General features: G+C 37.5%; 1 protein-coding gene across 2 annotated transcripts in view; it reads left to right on the top strand.

Annotated features, from left to right (window-relative positions):
* Psme4 (proteasome activator subunit 4) overlaps positions 1-18,864 on the top strand; it is a 117,134-nt gene that overhangs the window by 76,089 nt on the left and 22,181 nt on the right. For both annotated transcript variants that reach the window (XM_051178757.1, XM_051178756.1), the window contains 11 exons: positions 358-487; positions 2,227-2,308; positions 4,108-4,261; positions 4,721-4,790; positions 10,903-11,028; positions 11,358-11,510; positions 12,606-12,710; positions 13,177-13,268; positions 14,503-14,634; positions 15,005-15,213; positions 17,466-17,551. In XM_051178757.1, coding sequence (XP_051034714.1) covers positions 358-487; positions 2,227-2,308; positions 4,108-4,261; positions 4,721-4,790; positions 10,903-11,028; positions 11,358-11,510; positions 12,606-12,710; positions 13,177-13,268; positions 14,503-14,634; positions 15,005-15,213; positions 17,466-17,551 — 1,339 coding nt within the window. The remainder of the gene's footprint in view (positions 1-357; positions 488-2,226; positions 2,309-4,107; positions 4,262-4,720; positions 4,791-10,902; positions 11,029-11,357; positions 11,511-12,605; positions 12,711-13,176; positions 13,269-14,502; positions 14,635-15,004; positions 15,214-17,465; positions 17,552-18,864) is intronic.

Genomic DNA, 18,864 nt, shown 5'->3' with positions numbered 1-18,864 from the left:
TGAAAACATTTGTCTTAACTACTTTAGGGATCATTTTTCATGGAAAAATGAATTATTGTAGTAATGGAATCTTTTTTTTTTGTGTTAGAAGACTAAGTGGGGGACATGGGGAGGTTTAGGGTATTGGTAGGGTCAGTGTTCTTCTGTAGGCCTGTTTTTATTCTTAAGAATCTTAAAATTACGTTTCAAAAATAGAGCAGAGCAGGATTTCACATACCTGTGATCCTAGCTTTCAGGAGGCTAAGGTTACAAAGCAAAGAAAAAGTTTCAAAACAGATCTTAATTGTAAGTGATTTTTAATGGTACTGTGATTTGTATGTATTCTCTCACTACCCACCTCCCTATCTCAACCTACAGGCCTTGGAAATTTGAGCATATAGGCATTGGGCTTCTGTCTCTACTCCTAAGGGATGACAGAGTGTTACCTCTTCGTGCCATACGTTTTTTTGTTGAAAATCTCAACCATGATGCAATCGTTGTTCGAAAGGTATACATTTTATTTTGGTTACTGTGCTGATTTTGAAAATATTTACCTCAATCTTCAAATTATTCTGTTTGCTTAGAGGCAATACTTTGTTCAATAAATACTCAGAGGCATAATCAAGCATTTTACATTTTAACAATGTATAACAAAGAATAAGCTTATAACAAGCTATAGCATAGAATAAGCTTATAAACTGAAAGGAAAGTTTGACTTTTAAAATTTTGAAAAGCTATGTTGCAAGGAAGGGGGTGAATCTAAGGAGTTCAACTCTTTTTTATTTTCCTCACTCTCTCTCTCTCTCTCTCTCTGAAAATATTAGAAATGAGCTGGCCTTGTCTATTTCTAGAAGAAAGCCAATTAAAAGACCCAGAGGCTGACACAAACACAATGGTATTGATCCAACAAAGGACAGTTCTTTCAACAGAGACTAGCATAAGGCTCAAGGGTTTAGGTGTGCTATTAAATCATTCCTAGTGGAATGATTATGCTTCTCCCATCAGTGCCGGCAGACGGACAGTATAATTTTTTATTACTTAAATTTTAATTTAAAACTTTTTAAATTTGTGTGTCTGTATACACAAACACCCACATGCTCCACTACAGGACACATGTAAAGGTCAGAGATGATTTTCTACTTCCACTGCAGGTTTTGAGGAGAGGATTGAACTCAGGTCATTAAGCTTGTGCAATAAGTACTTGTATTTGTCAAGCTATCTCAACAAATCCTAAACTTAATTTTCTTTAATAACATGCAAAGCAAGTGATTTTACCAGTAACTTTTGACTTGGTGTTCCCCTATCCACTTTCAAGTCTTCAGTATTCTCTCATTCTCTCCACTTCTTTATAGGCTTTTCTCCTCTCGTATGGCCTTTCTAGTTTCATGACCTCTATATACCCATACTCACTGTCAAAAAGCTTGTATGTGAAGTAGAAGCTGGGATCTGTGCGTGAGAGAAAGCATGTGATGTTTGTTTTTTCTACGTCTGGGATACTTCATTTTCTATAATTTCCATATCCATTTGCAAATGTTATTTTTCTGTTTATGGTTGAGTATGATTTCATTGTGTGTGTATATATGGCACATTTTCATTATCTGTCTGTTGATGGACATCTAGGCTCATCCATTTTCTTGCTCTGCTAGTAGATCACCATTGAACAGAGTTGTACAGGTATCTCTGAGGTAGAATTTGGAGTCCTTGTGTTGTTCTTTTGCTACAATTATTGCCTAAGAAACACAAACACGAGACTCGGCACCCATGTGGAGTTTATTGATAGAGGGGAGAGAAAAGGCAGTAGCTGGTAGCCTACTGAAAGCAGGGGAGAGAGAGAGAAGAGAAAGAGAACAAGGGAGAGAGAAAAAGAGCAAAAGGAAGGCGCACTTGGTGCGCTTGCTTTAAAAGGGAAACTTGCACATGAGTAAATGAGTCCCCTGCCAGCCAGGTAAGAAGACTTGGCCATGAGCATCTGCCCCCCCCCCCATCATCGGGGACGGGGTCAGAAGACTGCTGGTTCCCAACACTTTGGAAGTACTAGGAGAGTGCGGTCAGGTGAAAGTTCTATTTTTTAAGTCTTTGAGAAACTGCAACACTGATTTCCATAGAGTCTGTATGAGTTTACACTCCTATCAAGGACTCCTTTTGCGAGGAAGTATTTTTGAAAGAAGTAGAATCAGTTTCTATTGCAGTACAGCATGTTGTAAGAGATTTCAAAATATTGATGTAGATGTGTTAACCTGTTTGTAGATGGCTATCTCAGCTGTTGCTGGTATTCTCAAGCAGCTAAAGAGAACTCACAAAAAGCTGACCATCAACCCTTATGAAATCAGTAAGTAATACCCCAGATAAATAACAGAACTTTTCAATATTTCCTGGAATATTCACAGAGGCTAAGAGTAGTAGCACAGGGCTTTAATTCCAGAAGTTTGGAAGTAGATGTAGGAAAATCCGGAATTCAAAAGTCAGCCCAAGTTGTTGTAACGTAATCCATTCAATATTTCTCTTTGGGCAGGAAAATTAAAAGCAGGGTTGATTTTTCTACTTTTCTTACTATGTTCTCAGAAATATTTTTTTCTTTTGATTTATTTGTTTGCTTGGTTTGTTTTGAAGCTGTCCTGGAACTCACTCTGTAGACCAGGCTGGCCTCAAATTCAGACATCCACCTGCCTACCACTATCTGGCTTCTCAGAATTTTTCAAAAGGACACTTTTCCCATTAATAAATGATTGATCTAATATTAAAATATTGCATTTAGTTGTCACATCATTAGTCTCCTTTAATGTAATATTTTAATTGTGGATTACACTGTACTCCACAGATAAAAAGGACATGCATTTGGATAAGTGACAAATACTTCAGAACATTGTGTTGATAAAATTAATGACATAGAATCAATGTTAATTTTTTTTATTTCTGAGAAATTGTGTTTTGATATACAAAAGAACATTCTTAGGAAGTACTTCTGTACTCTGTACTATAGGATTGTGGAGACATTATGTGAACAATTTCTCATAAAACTCCAATAAATGTGTGTGTAGGGAGAGAGAATATATTAAAGTATGTACATGGTAATGTGTAAAATATGAGGTCTGTAAGTAAAGAATAATGTAAATTTGAAATTCCTTAAGCTCTGTAAGTCTGAAATTAATTCAGAACCAGGCTGGAGAGATGGCTCAAAGGTTAAGAGCACTGGCTTCTCTTCCAGAGGTTCTGAGTTCAATTCACAGCACCCATATGGTGGCTCACATCTATCTATAATGATATCTAGTGCCTTCTTCTGGCATGCAGGCATTTCTACAGAGCACTTTATATATAATTTTAAAAAACAAAACTAATTCAGAGTCAAAATGTTTAATAAAATCCTTTTAATTTTAGTACATCCTATTCTAACAGATATCAATTCTGAATCCATCCCATCTTTTCCTCAGTAGTTCAGAGTAAACCCCATGCTCTACTTCAGGCTCCCTCCCCACTTTCTTAGGGCTGAGGATTGGGTCCAGGACCTTCCATGCTCTGTCAACACTATAATTCCTAGCTAGTCCTTTTTTCCCTTGCTTATTTGCACATGTGGTTGCATATATACTATGGTATGTATGTGGAGAAAAGACAACTGGAGGAGTCAGTTTTCTCTCTTCAACGTGTGGATCAGGGCATTAGAACTCAGGCTTGGTGGCAAGTACCTCTACCTGCTGAGCCATCTACATAGTCCTTTGTGGGCTGAGATGATAGTAATAAGTGATTTCTTGTTAGGAGTTGGCAGGTCTAGAGAGATGGCTCGCTATTGGTTTTGCACAAGAACCAAGTTTTGTTCCTAGCACCCACCCTAGGCAGCCTACAACTGCTTGTGAGTCTTGCTGCACGGATGACCTCTAACCTCAGGCTCATGCGCATGCGTGTACACACACACACAAAATAAACATGTTTTTCTTTTTTAGTCAGGGCATGGTGTTCCATAACTTTCATACCAATACTTTGGAAGCAGAGGCAGGTGGATCTCTGAGTTGAAGGCCAGACCCTGCTTTAAAAGTAAATAAATAAAATAAAATAGTAACTTTGCTTATTCAAAGTCTAGAAGAGCTACTGAATTAATGTTTTCAAATTGATTGAATCTGAATTCCTTTTCTTTAGGTGGATGTCCTAAGCCCACCAAAATTCTTGCTGGTGATAGACCTGATAATCATTGGTTACATTATGATAGCAAAAACCTACCAAGAACAAAAAAAGAATGGGAATCAAGTTGCTTTGTTGAAAAAACTCATTGGGGATACTATAGTTGGCCAAAGTAAGTCACAGTTTACCCCCAACATCATCACTAAACATCCTTTTCATTTTGGTAAACTTTGTTTTGTTAGATTAGATTCTAGGTTCAGAGTTGCTTAAAGGTCTTCTCCTTTTTTCTTCCTGGCATTCTTTTGCTCCTGCCAATGCGGTGCTTTATTTCTTCCCACTTCTATAGTCTGAGTTTTTGCTAATGTTAAGAGAGTTCTTAACAGCTGTTCTAAATTGTGCTCCTAATGTTAACACACCTGTCTAATCCAGAAGCACTTGGCTTTCATTGTTGAGTCCAATTTATGTTACCAGGGCATGAGAATCTGTAGACTTTTAAAGCAGAGACTGTTATAATTTACTCATCTCCCTAAACTACATTTTAGTCAGAGTTCATTAAAAGTGCCTCTTAACATTTGCTCTAGAAGCTATATCATTTCCTTCCATGTTGTTAATATAAACTCTTACTGTATAGGAATATGGTTGTTTATGCTGGTGTAGAAGAGCAGCCTAAGCTTGGCAGAAGCAGGGAGGATATGACCGAGGTAAGCATTCATTTCATTGCGGTTTTAACTTTTAATTGCATCTTGGCTACTGATTTAGCTCCATTTTGTGTGTTTGTGTGTGTGTTTGTGTGTGTGTGTGTGTGTGTGTGTGTGTGTGTGTGTTTGTAGTCCCATTCTAGTGTTTCAGTATAGTACCACATAGCATAAATATAGGTGAAATGTATACTGTTGTCCCATCACTCAGATGCTAGTTGACACTGTTAGCAACATTTCCAGACTTGCCCTCATGTTAACTACTGTGCTCAGCACTCCATTGGGTACTGGTCCTTATAGCTGGTTTCTTGTGTTATTTCTGGATGATACAGGACTCTTGAGCAAAGATACTAAGTAACTTAGGTTTCCATTGTATATAAATCATGGCTTCTTGGGAAATAGATGTTTAGATTTTTTTTATTATTTTATATAACAAAGTCCAATTAAATGAAAACAAACATTTATACACAATATTTGGGAATTTGGGCGTTGTTCTTTCCAAACTACTCCCTGCTGGTAAGGGATGCTGTAAGGGATTTTAATGGTAAGGGATTTTAATGGGGATTGCATTGAATTTGTACATTGCTTTTGGCAAGATTGCCTACCTGTCCAAGAACATTGGAGATCTTTCCATTTTCTGGTATCTTCTTTAATTTCTTTCTTTAGAGTCACAAAGTTCTCATTATATAGGTCTTTTACTTGTTTGGTAAGTGTTACACCAAGATACTTTATGTTGCTTGTGGCTATTGTAAAGGGTGATGTTTCTCTGATTTCTTTCTCTGCCTCTTTGTCTAGGGCTACTGATTTTTTTGAGTTTATCTTATATCCTGCTAGTTTGCTGAATGTGTTTATCAGCTGTAGGAGTTCCCTGGTAGAGTTTATTGGGTCGCTTATGTAAACTATCATATCATCTGCAAATAGAGACAGTTTGACTTCTTCCTTTCCAATTTGGATCCCCTTGATCTCCTTCTGTTGTCTTATTGCATTAGCTAGAACTTCTAGTACGATATTGAAGAGATATGAAGAGAGAGGACAGCCTTGTCTTGTTCCTGATTTTAGAGGAATTGGCTTAAGTTTGTCTCCATTCAGTTTGATGTTGGGAGTTGGTTTGCTGTATATTGCTCTTATTATGTTTAGGTATGTTCCTGTTATCCCTGACCTCTCCAAGACTTTTAACATGAAAGGGTGTTGAATTTTGTCGAAGGCTTTTTCTGCATCTATGGAGATAATCATATGGTTTTTCTTTTTCTGTTTGTTTATATGGTGGATCACGTTGATAGATTTTCGTATGTTAAACCATCCCTGCATCCAGGTATGAAGCCTACTTGGTCATAGTGGATGATTTCTCTGATGTATTCTTGAATTCGGTTTGCCAGTATTTTTTATTGAGTATTTTTGCATCGATGTTCATCAGGTATATTGGTCTGTAGTTTTCTTTCTTAGTTGTGTCTTTGTGTGGTTTGGGTACCAAGGTTATTGTGGCCTCATAAAAAGAGTTTGGCAATGAACCTTCTGTTTCTATCTTGTGGAACAGTTTGAGGTGTAGTGGTATTAGTTCTTCCTTGAATGTCTGGTAGAATTCTGCACTGAATCCATCTGGCCCTGGACGTTTTTTGGTTGGAAGGCTTTCCATGACTGCTTCTATTTCATTGCGGGTTATAGGTCTATTTAAGTTGTTTGTTCTTGATTTAAATTTGGTAAGTGATAGTTATCCAGAAACTTGTCCATTTCCTTTGAATTTTCAATTTTTGTGGAATACAGATTTTCAAAGTATGACCTGAAAATTGTCTGGATTTCCTCTGTGTCTGTTGTTATGTTCCCCGTTTTGTTTCTGATTTTGTTAATTAATTTGCATGGTCTCTCTCTGTTTTTTCATTAATTTGGATAAAGGTTTGTCTATCTTGTTGATTTTCTCAAAAAAAAAAAAAAAAACAACTCTTCATTGCATTGATTTTTTTTTTTTTTTTTTTTTTTTTTTTTTTATTGTTTTCCTGGTTTCTATTTTGTTGATTTCAGCCCTCAAGTTGATTATTTCCTGGCGTCTACTCCTGCGGGGTGAATTCACTTCTCTCTGTTCTAAGGTTTTCAGTTGGGCTGTTAATTCTCTTATGTGACTATCCTCTGTTTTCTTCATATGGGCACTTAGTACAATGAACTTCCCTCTTAGCACTGCTTTCAAGGTGTCCCATAAGTTCGGGTATGTTGTATCCTCATTCTCGTTGAATATTAGAAAGTCCTTAATTTCTTTCTTTATTTCTTCTTTGACCCAGGAGTGGTGCAATTGCACATTGTTCAGTTTCCATGAGTTTGCAGGTTTTCTCCTATTTGTGTTGTTGTTGAATTCCACTTTTAAAGCATGGTGGTCCGATAAGATACAGGGGACTATTCCTATTCTCTTGTATCTATTGAGGTTTGTTATGCCACCTAATATGTGGTCGATTTTAGAGAAGGTTCCATGTGGAGCAGAGAAGAAGATATATTCTTTTGTCTTTGGATGGAATGTTCTATAGATGTCTGTTAACCCCAGTTGAGACATAACTTCTGTTAGTTCTTTTGTTTCTTTGTTGAGTTTCTGATTTGTGGTCCTGTCTAGTGTTGAGAGCCGTGTATTGAAGTCTCCCACTATAAGTGTGTGAGGTTTTATATGAGCTTTGAGTTTTAGTAGTGTTTCTTTTACGAATGTGGGTGACTTTGTATTAGGGGCATAGATGTTCAGAACTGAGACTTTGTATTGATCGATTTCTCCTGGGATGAATACGAAATGACCGTCTGCATCTCTTTTCATTAATTTTGGTTTGAAGTCTAACTTGTTAGATATTAGGATAGCCACGCCTGCTTGCTTCTTGGTTCCATTTGATTGGAAAATCTTTTCCCAACCCTTTACCATGAGGTAATGTCTATCTTTGAAACTTAGATTTATTTCTTGTATGCAGCAGAAAGATGGATTCTGTCTTCATATCCATTCTGTTATCCTGTGTCTTTTTAGAGGTGAGTTAAGACCATTAATGTTGAGGGTGAGTAAGGACCATTGATTGATGATGTTTGTTTGTCTTAGGTTTGTTGTTGGCAGTGGTATTGTGAAAATATTTTTTCTGCTTTACCCTTGGTTTCTGGTTTAGTTGGATTTTCTTTTGCCTACATTTTTGTGGGCATAGTTACCTTCCTTGGGTTGCAGTTTTCCTTCCAATACTTTCTATTTGTGGATTTGTGGATACTTATTGGGAAAATCTGGTTTTGTCATTAAATATCTTGTTTTCTTCATCTATAGTAATTCAGAGTTTTGCTAGATATAGTAGCCTAGGCTGGCATCTGTGTTCTCTTAATACTTGTAGAACATCTATCCAGGACCTTCTGGCCTTGAAGGTTTCCATGGAGAAGTCAGGTGTAATTTTGATAGGTCTGCCTTTATATGTTATCTGGCCATTTTCCTTCACCGCTCTTAATATTCGTTCTTTATTCTGTATGCTAGGTGTTTTGATTATTATATGTCGAGGGGTCTTTTTTCTTTGGTCCAGCCTATTTGGGGTTTGGTATGCTTCTTGTACTTTCATGGGCATGTCCTTCTTCAGATTTGGAAAGTTTTCCTCGATGATTTTGTTGAATATGTTTTCGGCACCTTTGAGCTGGGCTTCCTCACCTTCCTCTATGCCTATTATTCTTTGGTTTGGCCTTTTCATGGTGTCCCATATTTCCTGCATGTTTTGTGTTAAGGATTTGTTGGATTTATGATTTTCTTTGGTCGAGGAATCTATTTCTTCTAGTTTATTTTCTGTGCCTGAGATTCTCTCTTTGATCTCTTGAATTTTGTTGGTTATGCTTGTGTCCATAGTTGCCCATTTGCCCATCTTTTCAATTTCCAGCATTCCTTCAGTTTGTGTTGCCTTTATTTTCTCTATTTCAGTTTTCAAGCCTTGAACTGTTTCCTTCACCTGCTTAATTGTTTTGTCTTGGCTTTCTGTACTTTCCTTAAGGAATTTGTTCATTTCTTCTACTTTTTTGTGTGTTTTTTCTTCCATTTCTTTAAGGGATTTTCTCACATCTTCTTTGAGGGCCTCTCTCATTTTTATGATGGTAATTTTTAAGTCGTACCCTTCTGCTTCCTCTGCTTTGTTGTTGTGTTCCATTCTAGTTGGTGTAGATTCCCTAGATTCTGGTGGTGTCATGCTTGTCTTTCTGTTGTTAGGTGTTCTCTTGTATTGCCTTCTTCCCATAGCTTCTTCCAGTAGGTGTTGGTGGGGTCTCCCCCTCTCTCTATGGTACTTCTCCGATGTGCTTATGTGGGTCTGAGATTTAATATCTGTAGCTCTGTGTGGTCCAAGCTCTCTAAGAGGTTTCTCCGCAGACAGGGATCCAGGGATGGGGTCAAAAATGAGGATCCAGAAAAAGATGCCAGCAGGTGCTCACAGTGGTCCTCTGGCCAATAGCTGGCGAAGAGGGCAAGGGCTGAGCTGGAACTTGAGAAGGTTTTGCAGGATAGTCTGATCTCACTGGAAACTGAATCTCTCCAGCTGGGACCTCTTTCTTTGGCAGAGGCCCGGATTTGGGGGTCAAGGATCTTGCCTGCAGGATCTCAGAGTGGACCCGCAGAGATAGGCGGATCTCTGGGAGCGGCCCGGGACTCCAGCAGAGGAGTGGAGGCGGGGTCAGAGACCAAGCAGGTGGAAATTATGGGTGGTCCTGAGTGTATAGTCAGGTCTCCTTTGTTCAGAGTTGCTCCGAGAAGCCTCCGAAGTAGGGTGGATTGTTGGCTCTACCCTCTGTCCTAGTGCTCATCCAGAGCAGCAGGACCTTGGGTGGGGTAGGGCACAGGGTAGGGGGGAATAGGCTGGTGGTGGGGATGGGTGGGGGTGTATCAGTGCTCCAAGGGTGCTCTGGATGGGGACTGGAGACAGGAGCAGCAGGATCAGGGACCAACCCAGGGAGTTCGGGCACGGGATGGGGGAAAAGAGGTTGTAGGGGACAGGCAGCCCTGATTGGGCCCAGACTCACCTCTGGCCAATAGTTGGTGGAAGAGGACAAGGGCTGAGCTGGAACTTGAGAAGGTTTTGCAGGATAGTCGGATCTCACTGTAAACTCGGTATTTAGATTTTTTTAAGATTCATTTTTATTGTTTTTTAATTATGCATACCTATATATGAGTGTGTGCACCTGGCTATAAGTGTCCATGGGATAAGAGGAGTTAGATCCTCCTGGAACTATAGTTACATGGATGCTGAGAATAATGAAGGTTGTCAGGAAAAAAATAGTGCCGTTCTTACCACTTAGCCTTCTCTCCAGCCCAAACATCTAGATTTTCGTCTTTTAAAGATTTTTAAAGTCTTTTTAAAGATTTTAAACATTTTAGTTAAGCTAAGTGTGTGTGTGCAATGTCTGCACTCAGTGCTGTTACAAGAGGACTGCTGTGAGTTCAAGACCAGTCTGGACTATAGAACAAGACAGCCTATAGTCAACAAAAGGGAAGGGGAGGGAAGGGAAGGGAAGGGAGGGGAGAGGGAAAGGAAAGGAGAAAGGAAAGGAAAGGAAAGGAAAGGAAAGGAAAGGAAAGGAAAGGAAAGGGAGGGACAGAGGAAAGGAAGGAAGGAAGGAAGGAAGGAAGGGTGGGTCACAAAAATGAACCAAAATTTTATTCCTTATTGAACATACCTCATTATCATTTGAAATACAATTATCTTAAAAGCTAAGTTTTCTTCAAGTCACTGTTTTAAGTTTACTGATTCTGAACAGCCTTTCTTTGTGTTATACAAAGATGGAAACAGTTTGTTGGAATTTGGTATACATTTAGAAAGTTTTTATAATTGCACACAGCTGGCAATTATATAATTCCCAAGCTGAGCAAACATTTTTGTTTTTAATTGATAATATGAGAAATAACATCCACACCTGAGGAAGAGAACAAACTTAATATTCTTAGAGTTGCATTTTAGTTTTGCATCTAGTTCCATTTATTATTCTGGTTCTAGAAAGTACTGTAATTTCTTTGGTTATTGAAAATTGTTGAGAACAAGATTATAGCCATCTAGTTAATATAGTCTTAAAATGCTATTTTAGCTTTATCAGAATTGTGTGCTCTTAAGTTGGTTTTAAACCCTGAACATTGTTCTTTTTTTCAAATTCGTAGGCAGAGCAGATTGTGTATGATCGTTTTTCTGACCCCAAGTTTGTCGAGCAGTTAATTACTTTTCTATCTTTAGAAGACAGAAAAGGAAGAGATAAGTTTAGTCCCCGGCGTTTCTGCCTCTTTAAGGTAATTGTGTTTTACGTACCCTTTTCATAATTTTATGGGCTCCTAAGTTTCAAATATTTGATTAAAATTTGAATTTAACCTATTATCTAAAGTGGAACTGAAGTTAAATATGAAAATATTTACTGTGGCTTTTTAAGGTAACCTTTAAAATTATTAGCACTAGAAGCAAAAGTGTATTTTAATATAAAGTTGCAGTGTTCTTACTATTGTAACTGACATTAAAGAATTTAAATTCTAATGGGGAGAATAGTGTAGACAATAATTGCAAACTTATTTATCAAGATAATAGCCATTTCAATACTGAATTAAATTTTTCCTTGTTTTTATAGGGTGTATTTAGAAATTTTGATGATGCTTTTCTGCCTGTTCTGAAGCCCCATTTAGAACGTTTGGTTGCAGATTCTCATGAAAGTACCCAGAGATGTGTTGCAGAAATTATAGCAGGTTTAATCAGAGGTTCTAAGCATTGGACATTTGAGAAGGTGATGATGTGATCCATCTGTGGTGGGTTTTGTTTTGTTTCCTTTTGGGTTTTGTAGTTTATTTATTCACCACATACTAGAAGGCCAGCCTGGGCTACCTCACATTTATGATAATGCTTCCTGAAATATGACAAGTTCAACTCCATAAAATGTGCCAAAAATGGAGCCTGGAGATGTGTTTTATAAAGCACAAAGCCCTTTGTTGGATCCTAACACTTGATAATATGGGCCTAAAATCCAAGCATTCTGGAGGTGTTAAACAAAAAGATCAAAAATTCAAAGACATCCTCTGCTACATTGAAAGTTTGAGGCTAGCCAGGGATACATGAACATTGTGCTGGGACTAAAGGTGTGTACCACCACACCCAACTTAAATAAAATCTTAAGAGAAAACAGAACCCAGAAAACGGATTTCTTTCAAAAAAGGAGATTTATACACAACACAGATATCCTTGTCATTCTCTTATTGGAGCTACTCTCAAATTAGCCATTTTCCAAAACACATTTTTTACCAAAATCTGTGTCTGGTGCCTTTTATCCTCCCTATTTGTTGTTTTAAAACCAAAGTGAATGACTATGCAGTGTGTTCATTGCATGTGAGGTTGTTAGAAAAGGAAATTCTCAGTTGAGATTAATTATAGTCTGTCTTTTCAAGATGACAGTGTGATTTGTGTGCTCATTGGACTTTAGAAACCACAAATTCAGTCCTTGATCATCAACATTTGAATTGAAGATCTCACTTGTGAATTCTTGTGTCATTTTGTAACATCCATGCTTCCTACTCAGGTTTCCTTTTGCCCAGTGTGATAATTATGTTATTCAACAATTGTTTGCTTGCTTGTTTGTTTATAACAATTTTATAAGGAACTGTATAAAATTTTCCCTCTTTTCTGAATATTATGAGAAATTGAACTATATCCTATAGGTCATATGTAATTTATATACATATAATTTATATACACGAATTGTAACATAGTAAGATCCCCTATTGTGTGGTTTACAAAGTCCTGTCCTGTTTGTGTGTGTGTATTTCTAGGAGGAGCTGTTTTCATAATGATGCCTGCCACTAACTTTTCTATGTTTTACTTTGAGAAGGTGGAGAAGCTTTGGGAACTCCTCTGCCCACTGCTGAGAACAGCGCTGTCCAACATGACAGTGGAGACATACAATGACTGGGGAACCTGTATAGCCACATCCTGTGTAAGCACACTTTCTGCTTGTTCCCCTTATGGGCCACTCTGCTTTCAAAATGTATCGGAATCTGTGTTCCCCATGGAATCTTGACAGGTCATTCATAATTAAAAATGGTGCTTTTCAGCCTTCTTAGCAGCCTTTGACTATATAACTCTAGTTCTGATTTCTATTCTGATATAGTAATGCATTTTAACATCTACACATCAAACCCTGTTTTGGGAAATGTAGTTTACACATAGTAAAAGCTGTGTAGTAGTTATACTTGTTATTAATGCCAACTGTGCCTATTGTTCATGTGCTTCTATTTAAGTTGACTATTTTTCTCAGTGTTAACACAAGTAATGAATGATAACTAAATTTGTATTTAACTTAGCAATTTTAGTTTGGCTGTTTCTTGCATATTTACTTGTAATATAACTGGCTTACAGAATTAATTCTTTTGCCTAATTATTAATTTATATCTTTAACACAGGAAAGCAGAGATCCCCGGAAGCTTCATTGGCTTTTTGAGCTGCTCTTGGAGTCACCATTGAGTGGTGAAGGGGGTTCCTTTGTAGATGCATGGTAAATAAAAAGGAAACCTATAAGGTTAATGCTGAAGATTGTGTGTTAACTAATGAATAAATGGAGATGAGTTACTAGGCATAGTGGTACATACCTATAATTCCTGCACTAGGAAGGTTATGGAGAGGATCATGAGTTTGTGGCCAGCCTGGGCTATTATACTAAATTCCAGGCCAACCAGAATTATACAGCACGAACAAATCTCAAAAATTAAATGATGGGCTTTCTTTTGGAGGCTGTGATGCTTATCATTTTGTAAGCAATGTACCAGCTACAATGTAAGTCACCCAGCCTTTTGTGCTACCACAGGTTTTTAGGGGCCATACTGACTTCTTTGTCCTATTCTGATTTTTCATTTTCTGTTAGCAAACATACAAAGCAGAGTGGATGAAGGACACAGTATAGTGGTCAAGTGCTTGCCTGACATGCCCTGTGTTGCTTTACTTGGCATATGCTTGTGAAGGTGGAGAAAAGTAGATGCAGTTAAAAAAATAATAAAGGGAACCTCAGTAAGGTGTTCATTAGTGAGAACACATGAATTATTCTCAAAAACTTAGGTCAGGTGCCTGTGAGGTGGCTCAATTAATTGAGATGGTTGCCAACCAAGTCTGACAACCTGAATTCAATCCCTGGGATCAACTTACATGGCGACCACATAGTGAAAGGGCACACACACATACAAACACACACACACACACACACAAGAAGGCATGTGATGGGGTCAGTGAGATGGATGAGCTGGTAAAGGTACTTGTAACAAGCCTGATGACCTGAGTTTGATTTCTAGAACCCTCATGATTAAAGAAAACAGGCTCTTGAAAGTTGTTTTCTGACATTCACCCTCATGTCCCAACCACCCCTCCCTCCATCCACACACACATATCCAAACACTAAATAAATGTTCTAAAAAAAGAAAGTTCAATGGTTACTCTTTTTTTTAAACTTAATAGTTGTAAATGTGCTACTGCTAAAAATAGTTTGAAATTTTCTTTTAGTCTAGTAAATATAAAAAGTAGGTTGGAAATATTTTAAAAAGTAGAAAAAGGGATGTGGAAGGCAGTCTTCATCAAATGTTACTATTTTGAATTATGGATCAATTATTTAGTGAAAAGAAGCTATTTATGGTGATCAAAGAGAAAACAGGAAAAGACTGAATTGGAATAAAGGCATTGTTTATACTCTTTGCATTAAAAAGATAGTCTAACACAATGTTTCTTCTGTCCTTTAATTGTAGCCGACTCTATGTGCTGCAAGGTGGCCTTGCACAGCAAGAATGGAGAGTCCCTGAGCTATTACACAGACTTCTGAAGTACTTGGAACCCAAACTCACCCAGGTTTACAAAAATGTCAGAGAAAGAATAGGGAGGTATGTGTGGTTGCTCTCTTGGTTTGAAGTAGCTCTTGAGTCTTTGTATTAAATTTTAATATCTAATAGTACACACTGGTTATGTTCCCAGTGAGTGTAGTGTTGTCTTCCTCATGTTTTGTTCACTATTATGTTCTAAAAAACAAGACATTGAATATAAATTAGGAAGCAGTGTACTCAAGATAGCAGTGAGCAGCTATCATACTAGAGGTTTGATCTCAGATTTATATGGCATGTTTTATACCAGGGATGATCTGAGACCCTGCTAATAATAATCTGGTGAAAATTTGGTTAGGTTGAACTGTAATATTTGAACCTCAATTTTAATTCTTATGCTAGACTGCCTATTCTTGTACATTTTCTTTAACAGTGTGCTGACCTACATATTTATGATAGATGTTTCTTTGCCAAATACTGCACCAACAACATCTCCTTGTATCCCCGAGTTTACTGCTCGAGTCCTAGAGAAACTAAAACCCCTTACAGATGTGGATGAAGAAATTCAGAACCATATTATGGAAGAGAATGTCATTGGTGAAGAAGATGAACGAACTCAGGGCATTAAACTCTTAAAAACCAGTGAGTATTTAAAATTGGTAGAAATTCAATCAAAAGCAGGGCTGTTTTCGTTCCTTTGGCATCTCCACACATACCTTTTTTTTCTTTTGATAAAACAATATAAATTTTCTTATTTTAAACTTTTTGTTTGTTTTGGTTTGGGCTTTGTTTATTTGTTGTTGGGTTGTTTTGTTTTGTGATTCTTTTTGGTTTTTTGTTTGGTTTGGTTTTTTGAGACCTTGTCTTTCCGGGGTCCCTGGAACTCACTGAGTAGACCAGGCTGGGCTTGAACTAGAGATCCACCTTCCTCTAGCTCCCAAATATTCCACCCTGCCTGGATTTTTCATTTCTTTTTTAAATCATGATATTTTGTTGATTTTTGAGTTGTGATTATTTACATATTTTTACTATTACTTGCTGGAATTAAAGGCACTCACCACCAAGTCAATTATTTTTGAGTGTGCAGTTTAAAGGCTATGAGGATATACTCAGTCCATCTCTAGAATTCTTTTCATGGCAAGCTGAAAATCTGCACCCGTTCTACAGTAACTTCTCATTTTTCCTTCTCATTCCTAGTCCCAAATAGCTACCACTTTATTTTCTGTCTCTAAAACTTGTCTATTCTAAGAAGTGGATCATGTCGGTCAAATTGGTTGTTTTATTTCTGGCATACTTCATTCACAAAATAGTTTGTGATTGATCCGTTGTCTTAGTGAGGGTTTCAGTATCTTTGAAAAGAGACAACATGGTACTACTCTTATAAAAGAAAGCATTTAATTGTGATGGTTTACAGGTTCAGAGGTTTAGTCAGTCATCATCATCATGGTGGGAACTATGGCAGCATGCAAACAGACATGGTACTGAAGAAATAGCTAAGACTTATACATCTGGATCTATAGGCAGCAGGAAGAGTGAACTGAGCTTGGCTTGAGCTTCTTGAAACCTCAAAGCTGAGCCCCCCAATGACACACTTCCTTAGTGGCCACCTGTTTTGCAGTCTAGTCATCAAACACTGTTCTATATCCTTGTCTACTCCATACTTTTGGTTTCTGAGTGGGTCCTATTTATTCTAATGGGTTTGAGAAGTTATAATTTTGATTTGTATTTGCCTGATGACAATTATGCTTACCTTTTTATGTGCTTAATTGGCCATTTATTTTCTTTGGAGAAAGCTTGTTTTGTTTTGATTTTTTGTTTGTTCTGTTTTGTTTTTAAAGACAGGGTTTCTCTATGTTGTTCTGGCTATCCTAGAACTATGTAGACCAGGCTGGCCTCAAAGTCATAGAAATCCTCCTGCCTCTGCCTCCTAAGTATGTCACCATGTGCATTTTTTTTTTTTTTTTGCTGTTGTTGATTGTTAATTGTAGTTGTTTATATGTTCTTCTTTTACTACTTTATCATGAGTTACATGAATTTATACATGAATAAAAATATTTTCTCCTGTGAATATCTGTTCTTTCTTCCTCACTTTTCCTTCCTCTTCCCTCTCTTTCAAATTTTAACTTTATTATCGTTGTTTCTTTGTTTTGTTTGACTTTTTTTGAGATAGGATCTTACTCTATTCAGCCTGCCTCCTCGGTGCTGGGTTGAAAGGCATTTACTATTATGCCTGCTTGGGTTTTTTTTTTTTTTTTTTTTAATCTTTTTAAAATTCACTTTGGGCTCATATTTAGGTTCTTAGTTCACCTTGAGTTATTTTAGTATGTAGTTTAGTGTCTAGCTTTACTATTTAGAATGTATACATTCAATTTTCCCACCACTGCTTGTTGAAAACTATTTTTTATTGAATTGCTTTGGTGCTCTTGATCAGCACACATTTTGAGGGTTTATTTCTGCCCCCTCCCCCACTTTTGCTATTCTATTGTGTGCCTGCCCTTGTATCAGTGCTAACTATTAACTTCTGTATGTATCTAGTAAGTTTTTACGTCAACAAGTATGAGTCAAGAAAATTTGAATACCCGGGGTATCTTAGGATTTCAATTGCTATGAAGAGACACTGTGACCATGGCAAGAAATGAAAACATTTCATTGAGGCTAACTTACAGTAACTTATAGTAATTATTAATTACTAATAATTTTTCTGCCCTGGTACCCTTAATTACTTGATTCCCATTACCATGGGTGCCGTTAGACTGCTAATGAATTAGTCTTATTTGATATATTATAGCTACTCTTACATTAAAGAGCTGTCAGGGGCATTATTAGTATTGCGTCATTCTTCATGGTTCATAATTTGATAGTTTGGCTGATTCAGTGTGTTTATTTCCAAATAGTTTTGAAATGGCTTATGGCAAGCGCAGGAAGATCTTTTTCTACAGCAGTCAAAGAACAGCTTCAGCTTCTGCCTTTGTTCTTTAAGGTAAGACTATAACTTGAAATGAAGAATACCATTCCCTTTGGCCTTCCAAGGAAAGTTAGAACCATCACCCAGTGGGTTAATAAGTTTGTAATTTAATGGTTGAGTTTTGATTACATCTCTAGCTAGATTTTCACAGGAAAACTCTTAACACTGAAAATACACATATATGTTACATGCATAGTGTGTGTGTGTGTGTGTGTGTGTGTGTGTGTGTGTGTGTGTACATATATATAATCACTATTAATATCGAAAAAATACACACACTAGTTTCTTAGTGATACATTACTATGAAGATACCATGGCAACTCTTATAAAAGAAAGCATTTAACTAGGACTTCCTTAAGGATTCAGAGATTAGTCCATTATCCTCATGGTGGGGAACATGGCGCCTTGCCGGCATACATGGTAGCTGAGTAGTGTTCTCTGCTTCTGAAATCTGTAGGAAGCTGAGTGAGCCACTGGGTCTGGTGTAGGCTTCTGAGATCTTAAAGCCCATCCCTAGTGACACATTTCTTCCAAAAGGCCATACCTACCTAATAAGGGCACACCTACTTATCCTAAGAAGTGCCACTACCTGATGATCAGGCATTATAATATATGAACCTATGCCACAGACCTCAGTGGGCAACGGGTCTGCAGGGAGATTAAGACTCGGATGAACAGGTCAGGAGTGGCTTCGGCTTGACAGACAGACACAAACACACTCGAGGTTTGCAACTGTTGCAATTTTTACTTAAGAGTATTGGGTTTTTATGCAGAAAGTTCAAGGAAAAGATCTTTGGCCTGTTTAAAATTTACAGACATACTATAAAAATGTCAGCAATTACCTTGGAGCATGGGATCGTAAATACATTTAAGCAAATGTGTAGCAGGGAACCTCTGTTTATTTTGGCCTGCTTGTGGTCAGCATACCAGGGATTTGATTTACTGAGTTTAGAGAATAATCATTGTCTCTGGTCAGTAAACTTTTAACAGCATTGATAAGAACTCTTGTACTGTTTTATTGATTTAGGGGCCCTAAGAACTCAAGAGTTTTGTAGTAAATCCCACAACAGCTTTGCTGAGGCAGGCTAATTAGGCAGGGTCATCTTGTGAGCAACTTCCTACAGCTTTAGCTATGTTAATTTATCAGGCCTTGGGCTGACACCTGTAGTGGGATTTGTAGTTGATTGCTTGTCTGTATCTCTTTCAGTTCCTGAAATTATAAGTGTTTTCTGGGCTACTCTGAATTAACAGTGGAGCTACAGGCCAAAACACCTATGATCAAAAGCATTATAGCTATCTTTGCACAAAATACACCTAGCACCCATTCC

This window comes from Phodopus roborovskii, unplaced genomic scaffold (assembly GCF_943737965.1).
Source record: "Phodopus roborovskii unplaced genomic scaffold, PHOROB, whole genome shotgun sequence".
NCBI lineage: Eukaryota > Metazoa > Chordata > Mammalia > Rodentia > Cricetidae > Phodopus > Phodopus roborovskii.
The sequence above is the reverse complement of the archived record's forward strand: the minus strand, read 5'-3'. Positions and strand labels throughout refer to the sequence as shown.